The 20,991-nt window shown below is 32.3% G+C and overlaps 1 protein-coding gene across 1 annotated transcript; it reads right to left on the bottom strand.

The window, feature by feature from the left end:
* Window positions 1–88: 88 nt before the first annotated feature.
* Window positions 89–19,349, bottom strand: LOC145307060 (uncharacterized). Its single transcript, XM_080149399.1, has 9 exons — window positions 19,236–19,349; window positions 6,785–6,868; window positions 4,378–4,467; window positions 3,574–3,651; window positions 2,384–2,458; window positions 1,660–1,719; window positions 1,367–1,401; window positions 318–453; window positions 89–167 (listed from the first exon to the last, which is right to left on the bottom strand). The coding sequence occupies exons 1-9, from the start codon at window positions 19,347–19,349 to the stop codon at window positions 99–101; spliced, it is 741 nt and encodes a 246-aa protein (XP_080005525.1). The 3' UTR covers window positions 89–98.
* Window positions 19,350–20,991: the final 1,642 nt, after the last annotated feature.

Here is a 20,991-nt window from a genome sequence, read left to right as displayed (position 1 = left end):
AATTCATTATTTGATGACAAAATAGTCTAACCCACTCTGAGAATGGACTAATGGACCAACATAAGTTATAGAAACTGAGTTACAAAAAAATGATAAATTTAGCTGAAATATGAAAAAATTATAATTTGATTGTTTCCTGTCTGCTGAGTATACTCTACATATTCATTCTAAAACGAACAAAAAAGATATTTGAATATTGCAATTTCAAATATTTACATATATATAATGTTTTTTTTGTTTAGATTCAGATTTAGCAGGTACACATCTTTAGATAATATTTCATTTCATCATGATATAATTTTATTAAAAGATTTTACCCACTCAAAACTAGCATTCATCCAGTACTTGGTGGTAATCATGAGGTCATTTGTGAAATCCCAGGCAGGCAAACATACATCAAGAAGCAAGAACATCAAATTTGCCCCAGTCAACAATTGCCATAGCTTCAGAAAACTAAAATTATTTACAAAGATTTCTTTTCCTGTAGTATAATAAGTTAAGCCCACTAACAAAATTAATAAAACTTCTTGACAATAATAAATTAAATTGTTTTTAACCTTTCTTACATATTTAACCCTTTACAGCCAATTTTTTTTTAAAATGGGTAATAGAACATAAACATGTTTATGGTAATACATTGATGTATATATAAATGATTAATTTTTTTTTATGAATTTTTATAGATGAAATCAAAAGAAATTTTACTCTATACTAGAATACAATATTCATGATTCTAAACACTATGAAAGCAAAGAATTTTACCCCAAAATAAAAAAAAACCTGCTGGTCTGTAAAAACTGTCTCAGTCCATAGTAAAAAATAAACTTTAAAATCCCCCAAAATAGTGATTTTGAGGCCTATTCATATTTTTAGCTCTTCAGTATGATTCTACTGGTGTCATAGTATATTTTTGATATAGCTTTTTAAAAAAAGGTTAAAAACAGTTTCAGTAGCAATACAAAAAAAATAATTTCTTAGCAGCTGTTTAAAATTACAAGATAAACATTCAGAGAAAATTTTAAAAAGATTCAAAGAAGAAGGAGATAGAAAGATTTAAAAAGAAAGCAAAATTAAAGATTATATAGTTTTGACAACAATATTTTAATGAAAGAACTCATTTTGTGAAATACTTATCATAATATCATTGAATAAATTTGAATGTTTTTTCTACATAGCATGGAAAAATTTAAGAAAAATTAAATAACCAAAAAAATAAATTCATGTTTATAACAAAGTTAGGAAAATAAAATTAAATTTAGTCCTTTTATATAAACTCATAAATAGTAAATACATTAATAAAGTACAGACAGAAACAACCCAAAATTACAAAAAAAATTCTTGTTTTGTTTTTATGAATGCAGCTTACCATGGACATCTTTTTGTGAGGAATCCTTCCTTAGCCTAAAATAATTATAAACAATTAAGGAAAATAATTGTAATTAAGATTTATACTTTTATTGATTGCATGCATGCAAACCTTTTCTTTAGAAATATATTGCAGTCATTTTGAGAAATTTTAAAGAAAATATGTGATTTTTTTGTATCAAGCAAATCAAATAATATTAGCTTTAAGGTTGCTAAATAATTTAAAAGCATTTTTACATGGAGTATAAAAAGTATTAATTTTTAAGATATGTTAGGGAACAAAAAAATATTTACCATATCAACATCAATACCATCTTCAGTTCCACAATCAGAGCTGCTAGATTTTTCATCTTTCTAAAATGTGAACATTATAACTATATAAGCTAAGATTCAAGTTTTCTCAAGATTTACACTTTCTCTACATTAAAGGAAGCATGCAAGAAATACACAGATCTAACTGCTCAAAGACTGCCACAAGTAGACACGGTGCCATAAATTTGATGTCTTTAGCTTAAATAACAAAAAAAGTTATAGGCATTTCAAGATGAAATTTTCAGTGTATGTAAATCTTGAAAGTTTTCAATTGCTCTTTGTCGAAATTTATATGTTAAATTATGCTGCCTCAAACCAAAATCAAAAGCTTATTTTCAACAGTAAGTTAGGTTGCCTGTAACTGAATACATATTTCAATGAATTTCATAATAAATTTGAAATTTTTATCATGAGCAATGGGAAACTTTAAAACTTTTCACATAACTAAAATGTTATTTTGATCATGCCTATAATTTTTTGGTTATTAAAGCTGGAGGCTTGAAATTTTGGATACTGAGTCTACTTGTGGCAATCTTTCAGTAGTTAGAGTGGTGTATTTCTTACAGGCTTCCTTTCAACATATTTTTGTATGAAACACAAATATGTTTTTCATTCAAAAACATGGTTGATGTACAAATGTTAAATAAAAATATTTTTAAGTTTCAATAAATGAAATTAAATCTTTATCTATTATAGATAATAATACCTTTAAAAATGTAACTTGCTCCTCTGCAGTACTGAATGCTGCAGAAACATTGTTTATTTCACCATGGTTCTCCAACTAATAACAGTTAAATAAAATATGAAATATAGAAGCACCAACTCACCATGTAAGGGCGGGATTCTCATTCTATTTCTAGGTGATCATCTAGAGAATTCAGAGCATCATTTCAATGTAATGAGATGTGATACTGGATATAAGGTTAAGTAACTTCCAATAGGCAATAACCCTTTGGTTGCACTACCTTTGTCTGAGAATTTCCTAACTGTGCAAGTTAATGAGCTGCGCATATTTATGGCCAAAGGCATTTCCCCTACTCAAAATATTTACTAGCATCTTTGACCCAAGACAAGAAGGGAACTCCCTTCCAAATTGTTTTTATACATGTTATAATCAGCATAGTATATGATAACTATTTTACGAAAACTGTAAATTTTACTTAATACCTGTATGTGCCACAACTTTTACCACTAATACCAATTTTAAAATTACAAAAGGCCTCAATATTTTGGGTGGTAAATTTTTTTTGTTTGGGGGGGGGGGGTTGAGGGTGTCCCTTCACCTAATAAATTAGCTTAAAACCACCACAAGACAGAAAACAACTATATTATCAGAAAAGTGAAGACAAATTTATTTTGCAATAACTTTTGGCTTACAAAAAAATAAAAAAATAAAATTTTTGGGGGGGTTGTATTTTTTCTTTTAAGTGGGTTTGGGGTTTTCCACCTTCCAAGAAACACATCAAATTCTTAAATAAAGTAACAGAATGTTTTTCTGTTTTCTTTTCAAATCTAAAATAAAAAATTTAGTTATCAAATTCAACTCCTCCCTCCTCAAGTGCCCCAATGGGCCTATAGGGGCTAAAGGGGATCAATGGTATACATAACCAAAGCCCATAGACCCTTTTCCAATTCCTATCCAATCTGTAGCTCTATAGTTATAGTTCAAATTAGAACATGCTATTTGTTTAGATTCTGCACTTCAAGAATTTTTGTTTTACCAATTAAACTCTAAAGCACACAAAGGGCTTTTTAAACTTAACCTAACTATAAAGGGAAGTAAATAAAAAATTTTTTTGTTTACACAGTTGATCCTTAACCCTTCATTTCTTATATGTTAGTAACATAAATATGTTATTTTTGTCATTTTTTTAAACTTAAAAAATCAGAACTTACATCTTCCACATAAACAGAGTTTCTTTCAACAGTTTCAATTTCATGTCCAATATCTTCTGTGTTTGATTCTTTTCTTTCCTATAAAATGAAAAACATAAGAAAAATGCTATAAAATGATTTCAAAATGTTTCAAGAAACCTTAACACAAATTTCCATCTTAAAGGTTGTGTATAAAAATGCATCTGTTTTATAACAAAACACAAATGGTAGTTAATAGTAAAAAGGTGTGTTAATGGTAGAAAAATACCATGTATACTGTTAAAATGGCGTTGCAACAAAAGATCTAATTACATAATGTCTAATTTATAAAATGTCTTATGCTACAAAAAGTATAATTTACAAAAAGTCTTATGCTGCAAATGGTCTAATGTTAAATAAGGCAAAGAGCTGCATAAGGTGTGAAGATGACTAATTGAAAATTGATTTTAGTGGTTGGGATATTTTATAAATTTTAAATTCTTTTTATAATTCTTATGTGTGATGTTATATTTCTTTAGTAAATGTTAAGAGGCTTAATTGTAATCAGGCTATTAACATTACACCTTTTGTAGGGTTTTGCCTTTTGCAGGGTTAGATCTAATGTAAATTTATGCCTATGCAGCCTTGCTAGGTTAGATCTTTTGTAAATTAAACCTTTTGTAGGGTTAGATCTTTAGGTTAGGGTTAGGAGGAAGAAGAAAAGATTTGGTCGTCTATTTTACCAAGTGTTGCCCCCAACGACAGCTAAAAATCAATAATAAGTTTTGGGAATTTTTTAAAATTAATTTCATTGTTTGCATAAGCTGATAAAAATGTATTGTATACCTCTACACAATCAACTTTCTCTTCTGCTGGGATTAATACCAACTCATTAGATGATTCATCTGCGACATCTGCCTTCTTTGACAACAATTTCTGAATAAAAAAAAAAACATTATATATTATAAAATTATACAACCTACAGAAAATTTTAGTTTTGGTAAGGAATAAGAATATTTTGGTCAAGAATAAGGATATTTTGGTCAGGAATAATGATATTTTGGTCAGAAATAGGGATATTTTGGTCAGGAATAAGGATATTTTGGTCAGGAATAAGGATATTTTGGTCAGGAATAAGGATATTTTGGTCAGGAATAAAGATATTTTGGTCAGGAATATGGAAATTTTGGTCAGGAATAAAGATATTTTGGTCAGGAATAGAGATATTTTGGTCAGTAATAGGGATATTTTGGTCATGAATAATGATATTTTGGTCAGAACTGGGATATTTTGGTCAGGAATAAGAATATTTTGGTCAGGAATAAGGATAATGATCTCTTATCAGTCAGGCCATTTGCCGCACCTTTATTTTATCGGTCGGGGTGGTGGGGGGGGGGGGGAGAGGCTTTCAATGCCCCACCCTAATATCTCAGCCCCTATTGGAGCTAAAGGGAGTGGATACAAAACCGCGAATATTACAAAACGGCGAAATTACAAAAACCACAAAAAATGAAAAAACGCGAAATTACAAAAACCACAAAAAATAAAAAACCGCGAATGTAACAAAACTGCAAAAAAAACCGCGAAAAAAACGCAAAATACTGGGAAAAATAATATACTATAAATAGGACTATCTACTAGCAAAAAAAAAAAAGGTCCAAATTTTAAAAGAAAATCTTCCAATTTTAAAATTTTGTATATAAAGTCAATAGTCACGGCAAAATCATGCAGACCACTACCAACGGCGTGGACTGGCACAGCAGGTGGGCCAACAGCCTTGGCACAAACCATATACTCAGGTATATGTGGATTCATGAATGAGGATGCCCTGGCTTGCTACAAGTTTCAAGAGGTCGTTGCAGGTCGTGCCACCAATCCTAACCCTTCAAGGAAGGTCAGGAGGACAGAGAGGCTGGGTATGTTGAAGTTGTCCCTCAAGAGTTATAAGAGAGCAAACATGAAAGAGTTCCTGTTTGGAAACTATGACACAGTTTAAAATTCACTTTTTGTTTTGTTTTTGGATACATAAATTGTTCATTAATTTGTTTTCTCTTAGTTTGAAAAATAAATTCAAAAAAATTCCTACATAGTTATATTTTTGTAACAGTCGCTGTTTTGTTACATTCGCGGTTTTGTAATTTTACGGTTTTGTAACATTCGCTAATTGTAATTTTGCGGTTTTGTAATTATGCAGTTTTGTAACTTTCGCGGTTTTGTTTTTCGCGGTTTTGTATCCACTTTGCTAGAGAGCTAAAAAATTTTGGGCATGTCCATAGTTTGATAATGAATTTTCGACTAAAAGTAAGTCATAGTCATTTTTCACTTACTTCACATTTTTATTTAACAATCTTTGTTTTTAGGTCTTTTTACTTAAAAATTTCAAACGGCTGTCATTTTCTTATTTTTGAAGCTAGAAATTATTTTTTTCAACAAATGTTTATCTTTATATAACTTTTATATTAGAAATCTCAAAACACAAATTTTGGCGGCTCCAGATGTACTTGGCAGCTGCCAAGATTTCTGGAGACCTGGCAGCTGCTAAGATTTCTGGAGACCTGGAGGATTATAACTGGTACCTGAAATTGACTTGAACACCTATCTTTCATATAAAGATTCATATAAGGACTACTAGAGGATATTTTGGTATTTTGGTAAGATAAAAAACTTTGATTAAGTCAAAAAAAATATTTTTTCTCTTTATCTGGATGACCCTGCCAGGTTTGCTGGCATCCTGTGCCCGCCAGGATAGAGATATTCAAAAAAATTAAATCTCATTTATGTGTCATACCCATATTTAAAAAGTCACTCAGTTATAGTCCTCTATCTTTCACACACAGAAAATGAGATAGGAAAAACTGGAGGGTTAACATACAAGAGGACAAAACTAGGGGACATCTCTGAATCAAAACTAGGGGACATCTCTGAATCAAAACTAGGGGACATCTCTGAATCAAAACTAGGGGACATCTCTGAATCAAAACTAGGGGACATCTCTGAATCAAAACGCTTTAGGATTTTCAACTTTCTATGTGCCTTTTGAAATAGCAAGAATGGGGTGGAATTTATCGATTTTTGGAATGATGATTCCTATAACAACAAGGTACACAAGAATAAGCAAGGTAACTCAATAATTAAGTCCTATAAATTTATACTCTCATTATTAAGTTCTGACACTGTTTCTGTTTGTTTGTCCTACAGTCTGATTTAGGAGCTTAGCTTCTATGACTATTGTCATCGTTGTTTGATTGTTTACCTGTACAGATTTCCCAGCTAATCTTTCTTTTAGCTCCAGTATCACTGGCATCATCTGAGTGGATCCACCAGGATCCTTATCCATCTGCAAATATTAATATTCATCATAAAAAATAGTAGGATTTCTGTACAATTCAGGCTGTTTGATCACAACCTTGCGGCCTTTAAACAACATTCTGTTTCAATCAAAACCGATTAATGTCTGGTAAATTAGAACCGGTTCTCAGCCATCCAAAAAAATTTAGGTCTAACATTGTATTATATCCAGTTTAGTTACAAGATTAAAACAAGTTTTAATCTTATAATTGTATATTTTATTTCCGCTAAAAGCTGTTTATGATATGATGCGAGAAATAATTATTCTAGGCATCTCAGACAAATGTTGCGGGTCAGACTAAATGATAGAGTAGCTATGCTCCTCTGGATAAAGATTTGCTTGTTAATATTGTGTAGATTCATTAGGATTATCAATTACTTACAATTCCTTCCCATTATCTCAAAGTAGAACGATGTCTGTATGTCTGTTTGTTTGTTTGTAGTGAAGGATCTCGCTAACCGCTGAACCGATCAGGTTCTCCTTTACAGGGTAGCTTCTCATAGGTCCCGGAAAGGTTTATAACTATTTTCTTGGGGGGTGGGACACCCCCAACCCCCCCCCCAAAAAAATTCATTTTAAAAATAAAATTCAAATAGTGCGGTCGACTCCCCCCCCCCATAAATTTTCAAAAGCGAAGCTTTTCTATAATTAGGGTCGGTCCGTCCGTCCGTCCGAGATAGTTAGCTTTTATTCGTTAATTTAGGCATGTTAGAATTGTCCTATCGATTTCAAACTTTGCATGGTGATTCCTGAAGTAGTTAGGTACGATTTAGAAAGCGTAGCAACTCTATAATCGTTACCAGAATGTCCATACGTCCATTTTAAACATGTTGATTTTTTTACTTTTTTAATAATAATTTTTTATGTGATAAAATCATCCTATTGATCTGATTTTTTTATTACCGATTCCTATAACAATAAGGTACATTAATATGAGCGAAGCATCTCTATAATCAAGTATCAAAATGTCAGTATGTCCTTAAACAGAATTCTGTATTTAAGAAGTTTTGCAACAAATTTACGTATAATCTTGTCAAACCTTATATTTTCATATTTTGTATATTCTGACACTCAACAAATGTTAATGTTCGTCTGTCATGTCATTTCAGAGCTTCGCTTTTATGTATGTTGTCATCCTTGTTTTTTTAGATTTATTTTTTAAAATCTAAATTACCTACAAAAAATTGGTTTGGTTATAATTAGGGTCGGTCCGTCCGTCCGTCCGTCCGAGATAGATAGCTTTTATTCGTTAATTTAGGCATGTTAGAATTGCCCTATCGATTTCAAACTTTGCATGATGATTCCTATAGTAGTTAGGTACGATTTAGAAAGCATAGCAACCCTATAATCATTACCAGAATGTCCGTACGTCCATTTTAAACATGTTGATTTTTCTACTTTTTTAACAACAATGTTTTATGTGATCTAATTATCCGTTCGATCTAATTTTTGGTGTATTGATTCCTGGGACAACAAAGAACAATATTATAAGCGAAGCAACTCTAGAATCAAATGCTACAAATGTAAGTATGTCCATAAACATTATTCTGTATGAAGCAGTTTTTCAACAAATTTACTTACAATTTTGCTTCGACTCTTATACATTTATATTCTGATTATTCAGTTCTGACACTATACAAGTGTTAGTGTCCGTTTGTCCTACCGTTACAGTACTTCGCTTTTATGGATGTTGTCATCCTTGTTATATTATGATTTGTATGTTTATTAACTATCCATTGCAGTTGTAGCCGCACTGTATGGGCGAACGTCTGTAATCCCTTGCAGATTACAAAATATAATTGTACCCTATGTTATTTGGTTGAAGTGAAGCTACTCAACAGAACTAGGTCTTAGTGAATTCGTCCGTCGAATCTGCCACTCGAACTCAGTACACTTAACACACATTGGAACAATCCAACCATGTTATTGAGGGGAAAATTGTAAATATTTTGATTTACAAAGGCCGAGTTTCAATCAAAAGTTGGATTTAAAAATGTAAATGTAAAAGATTGTTTGTTACATATTTTTTATAAAGATACTGAAATGGCATAAATTTTCTTTTTGAAATAAAAATTCAGAAATTTTTTTTATTTTAACAAACTAACCTTATGTAACCTTACAAAAATTGAAGGACAAACACACAAAAATCGCATAAAAATTATTTTAAAGGATTATTAAAGGGTGAGCAAAAAAATGCGTAGGTTTTAAAATTAAAATTGAGCGGCTTGTGTTAATGGTAGATAAAAGGTATGTTTACTTTTAGAACCGCTATGAACTCTAGTTTTTGGAAATATAAAAACGATTTATAGGCTACACATAGTTTAGGAGCTCCGTGTTAAAATGTCCCAACTGACTTAAGACTTGACTCGTGAGTAAATCATTAAGGATTAAAGTGTTCAATAAAAATGTATACCTTTTTAAAATTCGAATTACGCGGCTAATGTTAATAGTAGAAAAATGTCATGCATACCAGTAGAATTGCTATAAGCTCTAGTTTTTTAAAATATAAAACCAATTTCTTAGCTACTTATAGTTTAGTAGCTACTTGGTAAAATTTCCTACTGAATTAAAACTTGACTTGAGAGTAAATCATTAAAGATTAAAGTGTGCAAAAACGCGGACATTTTTAAAATTGAAACTGCGCATCTTGTGTTAATAGTAGAAAAATGGCATGTATATCGTTAGAACCTCTATAAGCTCTAATTTTTATAAATATTAATACAATTTTTATCCTATTTGTAGTTTAGGGCTGCGTTGAAAAATAAAAGAATATGATAAAAGTTGAAAAATAAAACTGTTTGGACATTCTACCACGTAGCTCATAAATTATGCATAGCACAGGAATAGATCTTATATTTCCATACACTAGAGCTTATAGTGATTTTAACGATATGCATAATATTTTTCTACTATTAAAATTTTAAATTGTATGCATTTTTTTGCAAACCCTTTACTTAAACCTTTAATGGTTTACTCGCAGGACAAGTTTTAAGTCAGTTGGGACATTTTAACACGTAGCTCTTAAACTATGGGTTCCACAGGAATCGTTTATATATTTCCAAAAACTAGAGTTCATAGTGGTTCTAATGGTATGCATACCTTTTTTCTACCGTTAACGCAAGCTGTGCAATTTGAATTTTAAAATCTACGCATTTTTTTGGCTCACCCTTTATTTTGAAACAGTGTTTGTTCTCCCACCCCCATATAGGTAATTTGTATTTAAAAGTGAAGCTTTTCTATAATTGGAGTTAGTTCGTTGGAATATACATAACGGCTCTATTTGTGTAACAGATTCAATTTCAAACTTGCATGATGATTCCTATAACATTTTTTTGTGTGTGGTATAATTATCCTATTCATCTGATTTTTGGAATAATGATTCTTAGGACAACATGGTAAAGTATTTAAAGCAAGGCAACTTTATAATCAAATTCTAAAAATGAGAGTATGTCCTTTTACTTTATCCTATAATTACATTATTTTGCAACAAATTAATGTACAATTTCGTTTAGACTTATAAAATAATGTTCTTAGTAGGCTCTGACATTCTACAAAAGTTATTGTTCGTTTGTCCTTCCTTCTGATTTTATTATGGATTTTGTCATCCTTGTTGTGAAATATTGATATAGAACAAAATGAAATATAAAATTAGCATAGCATGTCTATTAGGGTGGGCCCATTTCCCCCTTTTTTTAGATTTTACTGTTATCATAAGTTGTGGAAGTCATATATATGTATGATAAGCCCCATTCAAGTTTCAAAAGTGACTTGGCTCTTATGGCTGCCGGCACGTGGGGGTATAAAAAGTGCCCACCCCCCTATAAAACCAAAAATTTAGATTCCTTCAAACACAGTCATGTTGCATATCAAAATGACCGCATTGAAATGCTGATTACAAATCTGAAAACCGTTTTGAAAAATATTGCTCTTAGTTCGAATAAAATCTCATTAAGTACCTAAAAACAGCTGATTTAGTCAAAATTGTTCATTTTGGTAGGTTATTTGAAAATCATTTCAGACTGAATCAATATTTTTCAAAACGGTTTTCAAGTCTGTAATCAGTATTTCAATGCGGTCATTTTGATACGCAACATGCCTGCGTTTGAAGGAATTTCAATTTTTGGTTTTATAAGGGGGCGGGCACATTTTATACCCCCCGCGCGCCCGTTGTTTTTGAATTAAAAAACCTCTTTCAAGTCTCACAGGGTTTTATATTGGCCCAGTAACCCTTGCCAATGTCTACTAATGTGAAATTCCAAAATCGACCCACCCTAATGTCTATCCCAAGTCTGCAAATGTATAAATATTTATGTCAACTATCTAACAGATAATTTTTAAAAGCGGAGCTTTTCTATAATTAGGGTCGGTCCGTTCGTCCGTCTGTCTGTATGTCCATCCAGTTGATCTTATAAGGATATCTGGTCTGTGTCGGTCGTGGCGTCCAGTCAAAGTCGGTTAGGTGGCACCAAATTTAGAAAAAAATCTAAATAAATCTTAATTTCTACATTATGACTTTTGTGTATAAGGTAGAAACCTAAATTTTTTTTTTGTGAATACTTAGATATCAATGACCTTCTGAGAAAAGTGGTGTTATGGCCGTTTGACCGCTCCCTGACCGACTTTATGACCGATTTTTGTCCGGCTTTTACTACAGACATATATCATTAATATCGTGGCTTCTATTACAGCTAAAGACCTATACATTTTTTTGGTAAATCCTTGAGCAACAATAAACAGATAAAAATATTAATATGCGCCGCCATCCGCCGTTTTACCACCGTAACAGCCGAAAATGGCGGTTTCCGTTATTTGCCGTTTTTCGGCGATGATCAGAAAAAGTAATTTTTTTGTTATGAAAAATAAAAGTTCGTCCTAAAATTCGGTCATCCTAGCTGCAAAATTGGCCGCTCTACAGCTGTTATAACATTTAGCGGCTGGCCGCTAAAAAGCGGCTAAGGAGCGGTCTGACCGCTATGACTAGAAAAAGTAATTTTCTCTAAAAATACACATGAACCACCAGAAAAAATTTTTATGTCTCTAACTGTAACAGGACCCCTCCCCCAATCTATTAAGGTTGGAATTGGGGCCCGATTTGTAAGGGTTATACAGTATTCTGTACACACCCTGCCTTAACCAAATAAAGGATAAACACTTGGCACTAGGTCCTATTTGAACGCTGCATTGTCCGTTTTCATGGTAATTTTTGTTTATCCTTTATATGGTTAAGGCAGGGTGTGTGTATTTAAGAAGTTTTGCAACAAATTTACACATAATTTTGTCAGTTTTGACACTCTACAAGTGTTAATGTCCGTTTGTCCTACCGTTTCAATGCTCAGCTTTTATGGATGTTGTCATCCTTGTTATTTTGTACATTCAGTTTTGACACTCTACAAGAGTTAATTTCCGTTTGTCCTACCGTTTCAGTGCTTCGCTTTTATTGATGTTGTCATCCTTGTTATTTTGTATATTCAGTTTTGACACTCTACAAGAGTTAATGTTCGTATGTCCTACCGTTTCCGAGCTTCGCTTTTATTGATGTTGTCATCCTTGTTATTTGTATATTCAGTTTTGACACTCTACAAGAGTTAATGTTCGTATGTCATACCGTTTCCGAGCTTCGCTTTTATTGATGTTGTCATCCTTGTTAAATAGAACTTATATTTATGCTTATTAATTATAATTATATTCACTGTTTTATGATAATAAAATATACTTTTCACAACAACAAAAAACTTGAACTGCTACATTGAAGTGATAAGAATTAAACTATTCATTTTTTTTAAATTTCTTATCTTTTTCCTTAAAATAAGCGTTGATATACACACATAACAAGGAAGACAACATTCATAAAAGCGGAGCTCTGGCACGGTATGACAGAAGAACATTAACTCTGGTAGAGAGTCAGAACTGAATATACAAAATAAGAATACATAAGTTTTGACAAAATTATATGTAAATTTGTTGCAAAATTTATTAAATACAGATTTCTGTTTAAGGACATACTGACATTTTTAGGACTTGATTATAGAGATGCTTCGCCCAAAATATTGTACCTTATAGTAATTGGAATCAGTAATCGAAAAATGATTTTATCACATAAAAAATTGTTGTTAAAAAAGTTATAAAAAAAAACATATTTAAAATAGACGTACGGACATTCTGGTTACGATTATAGAGCTGCTACGCTTTCTAAATAGTTCCTAACTGTTATAGGAATCATCATGCAAAGTTTGAAATTAAATCTGTTACACAAATAGAGCTTTCTAAATCGTACCTAACTACTAAAGGAATCACCATGCAAAGTTTGAAATCGATAAGACAATTTGAACATGCCTAAATTAACAAAAAAAGCTATCCGTTCCGGATGGACTGACGGACAGACTGACATATTGACGGACTGACCTAATTATAGAAAAGCTTTGCTTTTAAAAAGACAATTTATTTTATACTTTTGGGGGAGGGACGGTATCTCTTATGTTAAATAAATAAAAATCTGAGCGTTTTGTAGGCCTTGTAAAGTGGAAAAAGTATATGACTTTATTGGTTAAATAAAATTTAAACAAGGATGACAACATCCATAAGTAGCGAAGCATTAAAAATCCTGGATGGTAATGTGTACAAGTAGATTTAAAGTGTATTTTTTTAATATCAAGAATAGATTTATTTGAGAAAATAAACACGAAACCTTGTTTTATATTGTATGATGGCGACATAAAAGATGCTCATAACAATGGGAAAAAAATATTTTGAAAGTTTGCTACTAATAAACATCCCCACATTTAATATTTATCAGAACACAAGTGCCTGCAGGGAGGAAGGGGACATTGGACTGTAAATTACATTCATAGCCAAAGTTATCATATTTGTTAGCTCAAAAACTTTGAATACATTTTTTCATTTTAATTGGTTAAAACCTACAAATGTGTCAACAAATGATTTTTATTTACAGAGGGGATAATTTTGTTTATCCTCATTGGGGATGTATATCAATTTATTTTCAATTGTCTTATCCCTAAAGATCCCTGAGTGTCCGAGAAGGATGTGCTGAAAATGTATTGCCTATTTCTTGCCTAATTTCCAAAGTTGTACAGCAGATAACCCAATTATTGCAAACGCTATTTTCAGCTACTCTGGTCAAAGGGAAAAAATTGACACCATGGAAACTGTCCCAATTTTGTATAACTTTTGCGGAACATGTTCCAGATACGTCATATTTTTCTTTCCCGAAAAAGGGAAGGGGGGAAGAAAATCTATTCAAAAGAGATGGGGAAAACCCCCTTTTCTCCCATCTCTTTTTTCTCCCCCCCTTCCCTTTTTTTTCTTTCCCCCTTCTCTTTTTCGGGAAAGAAAAATATGACGTAACTGGAACATGTTCCGCAAAAGTTATACAAAATTGGGACAGTTTCCATGGTGTCAAAAAAATTGAATGTATAAACGATTTATACATTCAAAATTTTAATGTTTCAAATTTGAACGTTTGAAGCTTTTTTAGCTAGAAGGCGGAAGCTAGGTACACTTGCGGAAACTAAAATTCAGTACATCCCGAGAAGTGGTGGTTCCTCTAAAGTTTATCACTATAGCATCACAATAAGATAAGAACTAGTATTGTGATGTGACACTTATCTTAGAAACAGCTTTATTCAATTTGTTTATTTTAAAAGATAAAGAAACTTAATAGTTATTTCTCGTATTCATTTGAATCCGTTGGATAGGAACCGGTTCTCATCCATACGAAAAAACTATGTCTAGCATCGTATTATATCCAGTTTTCTACGAATATAAAAATGTACAATCATAAGTTTTTTTAGCCGATGCCTTTGGCACCTCGGGGCTAAAAAAACTGGTTTTAATCTTATAATTGTACATTCTATATCCGCGGAAAGCTGTATATAATACGATGCGAGAAATAACTATTATCGCATCGTAACATAGACAGCTTTCCGCGGATATTAGAATGAAAAATTATAAGATTAAAACTAGTTCTGATAGCCCCAGTCTAACAAAACTGGTATAAATTTTATGATTTTTATTCTAATGTTCGTGGAAAATTGTCTGTAATACGATGTTGTACATCATTTTTCAGAATGGCTGAGAACTAATTCTAATCCAGCGAATATTAATCGGTTTCGAAGCCATAATGGAAATTCAATGAAATTGCAGTGGCCAACACACAAAGATTGTTCTATAAATCTTAGGATCCCTCACACTATCTGTCTGTTTTTCTGTATTTCTGTTATTTATAACACACATAAAATAGTTTATCGGTTGAATATTTTTTAGTAGCGAAGCTACTCTATAATTTGAAATGTCCGTCTGTCCGTCTTAGTTTGGAGGAAACGTGATTTTCTCGGCTCCTATTAAAGATAAAAGGCTGAAAGAGCTCAATTAGCTATAAAACATCAATGAAGGTAGGAGCGCTTTTTAGCAGGTTTTAGGCTATTTTTGTATTTTTCACATTTTTCTCCATATCTTTGGTGTTTATGGTTCGATTTTCAAAATTTTTTCAGTTATAGTATCAAAATTAAATTTCCTGTCGTTTCAAGAAAACAACTATGACGGTCAGACTGCCTTTAAGCAGTTTTAGGCTATTTTTTGTATTTTTTACATTTTTTTCCATACTTTTGGCGTTTATTGCCCGATTTCCAAAGTTTTTCAGTTATAGGTATCAAAATTAAATTTCCTGTCGTTTCAAGAAAATATCAATGGCAGTTAGACTGCCTTTTTGCAGGTTTTTGGCTATTTTTATATTTTTCATACTTTTCCTCATATCTTTGGTGTTAATGGTCCGTTTTTTTTAAATTTTGGTAGTTAAAAGTATCAAAATTGAATTTCCCGTTGTTTTGAGCATCCAGTATGTAATTTACTTTGACCGTCAGTCTGTTAGTCATAGTACTGAAATATAAATATTAGGAAATTAAAAACAAATGTTGAAAAGGTTTTGTGATTTTTTCCCTAGTATACATGCTTTTGACAACTGATATCTAAATTCTTATTAAATTGTTTGTGCTTTGCTACTTATGGATGTTGTCATCCTTGTTTTACAGATGTCTAGCTTTAATAGTGGCTGAGTAAATCTCATTTACTCCATAGCGTTACGGACTGACTGACGGACATACATTGTAAATTATAGAGTAGCTTTGCTACTGGAAAAAACAGTGTGCAATCCGTCCAGTGCAGTGGTTGGCAAGATTATCCAGACAGACAGACAAACAGACAGACAGACAAACAGACAGACAGACAAACAGACAGACAGACAAACAGACAGACAGACAAACAGACAGACAGACAAACAGACAGACAGACAAACAGACAGCGTTCTACTTTGTATTAAAACACGCCTTAGCTGGATCTTTAAATCATTTTAGTGGTGAGCCAACTTTCCACCAATGAGATCACAGCATTTTATGAAATGCCGCGCTGTGATTGGCTGAAAGTCGGCGCACCCCGATCTGGCTCACAACTAAAATGATTTAAAGATCCAGCTCTTGGTTTCTTGATTATTATTTTTATAACTTTTTCACATTAGTTAATAAATATTCCAGTAGCGATTTGAAACCGATTAATATCCGGTGGATAGGAACCAGTTCTTAGCCATACTGAAAAATTATGCATAGCATCGTATTATATCCAGCTATCCGTGAAAAATTTATAATAATAAAATTAAAACCATTTTTTAGCTTGGCATCTCGGGGCTAACAAAATTGGTTTTAATCTTATGGTTGAAATTTTTTTATATCAGCAGAAAGCTGTCTATAATACGATGCGATAAATAACTATTAAAAATTGATAACAAAATGTATTAAACTAATTTATACTAATTTTTTATAAATCCTTATCAAACTGTTAAAAAGTGTTCTTAAAAGCGAAGCTTTTCTATAATTAGGGTCGGTCCGTCCGTAACGGTTAGCTCTTTTCGTTAATTTTAAAAGGTTAGAATAGTCCGATAGATTTCAAACGTTGCATGATGATTCATATTACAGTTAGGTAAGACTTAGAAAAATTTATATCTTTAATTAATACTATTTATCTTATTTTTGGAAAAACTGATTCCTATTACAACAAGATATAATGTTATAATAGAAGCAATACTTATATTTTTAGGACATTGTACCTAGTTGTAATGGGAATCAGAATTCAAAAAAAGATTTATAATCAACATATTTGAAATGGACGTAAGGACATTCTGGTAACGATTTTAGAGTTGCTACGCTTTATAAATCGTACCTAACCACCAAAGGAATCACCATGCAAAATTTGAAATCGATAGGACAATTCTAACATGCCTAAATTAACGAAAAAAGCTATCCGTTACGGACGGACGCACGTACGGACGGACTGACCCTAATTATAGAAAAGCTTTGCTTTTAAAAAGAAATACAAACAGACAGACATCCTGTTACTTTATTATAATTATTAGTAAGATATGTAAGGAAGTATAATTCTTATCAATTTTATTCATATATTTTTGTTTTCTCTCTCTCTCTCTCTCACTTTCTTCTCTCTCTCTCTCTCTCTCTATCTCTCTCTATTGAACTTTGTCACTCTCCTATCTCTCTCGCTTACTTCTCTCTCTCTCTCCTCTCTTTTCTCTCTCCTTTTCTCTGTCTCTCTCCTCTCTTTTTTCTTTGTTTCTCTCGTTTTCACATTCTTTCTCAGTCTCTCTCTCTCTCTCTTTTCTCTCTCTCTCTCTCTCTCTTTTCTCTCTCTCTCTCTCTTGAGCCGGATCCGTCAAAACCGGCCGTGATTTTTATATAAAAAAAAACATTTTTTCCGGTTTTTAGGTGGTAATTGTATATCAAGCCCCCTCCTGGGTACGCCCCAATATTGATTTTTGCTTTAAGGTGTGATCTGAATTCCTCAACACTAGATATGACCAATAGAGTTAAAAAATGTTTAAAATCCGGTCTTTTCACCGGTTTCCGGCCATTTCCGGCCAAAAAACAATTTAATAAGTTAAAATTTCATCTAAAATTTAAAAAAATATGCTTTAAATTCCATTTTCATTAATGATTTTTCAAAAAACAAAAACCTTAGGTAATGAAGATAATTTTAGCAACTTAAAATGTGAAAAAAGGTTGAAAAATGACAAACTTATGTCAATTTGAAAAATGTTGGTTAATCCTAAAATATTGACGGATTTTACATACATTTCAGAATTTAGGTTGACCATAGTCTTTAAGACATGCCATATAGCGAAGCTACTCAACAATTTAAAATGTGTGTCTGTCCGTATGTCCATATGTCAGGGACATCTCATCTAATTAAGGTAGATGTCTGAGTTTTTGCTGTGTTCATTCCTCTCAGCCTCTATTCTAATTCCGCCTGTCTGTTGGTTAGGCTCCAAAAGGTTTCATTAATTTTTTGTTTGTAATATCTTTGTCCACATCTGCTCAATAACCCACTTTGATCAAACAGATTCGCTACTTATGTATGTTGTAATCCTTGTTGTTTGTTAGTACCTTTTTACATTATTAAATTAACCCCCCATTGAAAAATTTTAACCCCTCCCCCCAAATAAAAAAGCTTGGACGCCCCTGCAGCCATAGATAACAGTAAGCTCTCTTTGCATGTTAGAATTGTCCCATCTTATTACAACATTTTTTTGTATGAAATATTTTCGTATTGTATTGATTTTCGGAACAATGATTTTTAGGACAATAAGGTATAATAATTAAAGCAAAGAATCTCTATAAACAAGTCCTAAAAATGTAAGTATGGCCTTAAACAGTATCATCGATTTATGCAGTTTTGCAACAAATTTACTTATAATATTAATTAACATTAATATTCTGCTAACTCAGTTCTGACACTGTACAAGTGTAATGTTTGTTAGTCCTTTCATTTCAGAGCTTCACTTTTATGGATGTTGTCATCCTTGTTGTGATTGTCTTTCCTAAGCAACATATGCATAAATTACACCATTACACCTATTTATTGATATACATATATATGAAATATATATATCAAAATAGCTTTGATTTATTATTACCTAATTGGGGCAGGATTCTTCATTGATTCATCTGCTTGTAATGGGATGCAATACTCTAACACCCACTGGTGGATATTAGGTTAAGTAACATCCAACAGTCAACCAACCCTTTGACTGCAAGACCAATGTCTGAGAAGTCCTAATGTGCATGGTAATGAGTTGTGCCTGTGTATGGGCCAAGGCATTCCCCCTACTTCAACTATTTATGTTGCACATCTGACATAGCAGAAGTAGGAACCATTTATAACATCTTTGGTTAAAATGAAGTGTCGGACCAAGATTCAAACCTAGCACCTCCCTGACAATGAGCAAATACGCTACATGTTTAGAAGGTCACAGGTTTAAAATAGCTTTGATTACTCATACCTGATGATATCTGGTTTGCTTTTCTGCTTCCACAACAAGGTTATCTAACTGTAATGTGGCATCTTCTATCCAAGCATAAACCTTGGGTTTTGGATCACCTGGATCCTTATCCATCTTACACTTTTCTTAAACCTTTATTTTACTATGAAAGAGTTGAGAGGAATAAAAACTAAGTTCTAATTAATTTGTTATAGAAGAACATCTAGTGCAGTTTGCATTGAAATGTTCCTGGTAAGGATTACCTCATAAAATCTATGAACTCTGATGGCTGCTAACACCCAATATGTAGAACTTGTGCAAAATCAACTTTAGCCATACTGATAAGCGCTATGGATATAAATTTATATTATGTATTCATTATGTAATCCTATTATATAAAGTAGTAAGCTTTTTTGTTTGTAGCGAAGGATCTCGGTAACTGCACACCCGATCTGGTTCTCCTTTACAATGAAGCTTCTTATAGGTCCTGAGATGGTTTTAGGCTATTTTGTTTTACAAATAAGTCTCGGTATGGTTTTAGGCCATTTTTTAACCCTTCAATATACCTTAGATTCTAGGGGCGCATCCGCTAGTAATGTATATATTTCACTAGTGGCTACACAGCTAGAGGCCACTTGGGTCATTTAAAATGAGAGACCGGGTGAGAGGAAATCACCTCTCCCCCCCCATACAAGTCCATACAATGTCATTAATAGATGTCTAGAACTTTTTATATTAGCTTTTTTATAATTAGGTTCTATCCGTCCTTACGTCCGGAAAGGTTAGCCCACTTTGTTAATTTTAGCATGTTAGAATTGTCCTATGATTGCATGATGATTTCTATAACAATTAGATATGATTTAGGAAGAGTGGCACCTGTATAATCGTTACCAGAAAGTCTTACTTCCATTTAAAACTTACTTTTACTTAAAAAAAAAAGATGCTGTGAGTGTTGGTGCAAAAAATGGGGACAAATTTCAAATTGTTTTGGCGTGTGACGTCATACCCCCATCTCTGTTCTAGGGGGTTTCTTTCCTCCTTCCCTTTTCTTTACCCTCACTTGTGACGTAAATAATCAGCCCCGTCAAATCAATTTAAAATTTGTCCCCATTTTTTGCACCAATACTCACAGCATCAAAAAAAAGTTATGATATAATTATCTTATTCGTATGATTTTTGGAATACCGATTCCTATTGCAACAATTCTGCAACAAATTTACTTACAATTTTGTTAGACTTGTTCATTTATATTCTGCTTATTCAGTTCAAATTTTTGTTATTGCGTCAACTTGTGGCAGTCTTACACCAGTTAATAAACATTCCAGGGACTAGTTTAGGCATTTTTTTAAGGGAGGCAGCAAATTTTCCCAAATATTCAGGGATCTAAAGGGATAAGACAATGGCCGATAAATTGATGGACATCTCCAAGATTACCCCTTCTCATAAAACGTTTGGGACTAGTGTAATAAACAGCCCATTGTCCAATGTCCACTCTCACACTCTAGATATGTTGCATTTAATGAAATCCCACTGGATATGTAAACTTCTATAAAAGCGAAGCTTTTCTATAATTAGGGTCGGTCCGTCCGTCACAGTTAGCTCTTTTCGTTAATTTAGACAGGTTAGAAACGTCATATCGATTCCAAACTTTGCATGATGATTCCTGTAGTAGTTAGGTAAAATTTAGAAAGCGTAGCAACTCTATAATCAATACCAGAATGTCCGTACGTACATTTTAAACATGTCGATTTTTAACTTTTTTGACAACAAATCTTTG

This window comes from Acartia tonsa, chromosome 15 (genome assembly GCF_053477335.1).
Source record: "Acartia tonsa isolate MP-2025a chromosome 15, ASM5347733v1, whole genome shotgun sequence".
Taxonomy (NCBI): Eukaryota; Metazoa; Arthropoda; class Copepoda; order Calanoida; family Acartiidae; genus Acartia; species Acartia tonsa.
The sequence above is the reverse complement of the archived record's forward strand: the minus strand, read 5'-3'. Positions and strand labels throughout refer to the sequence as shown.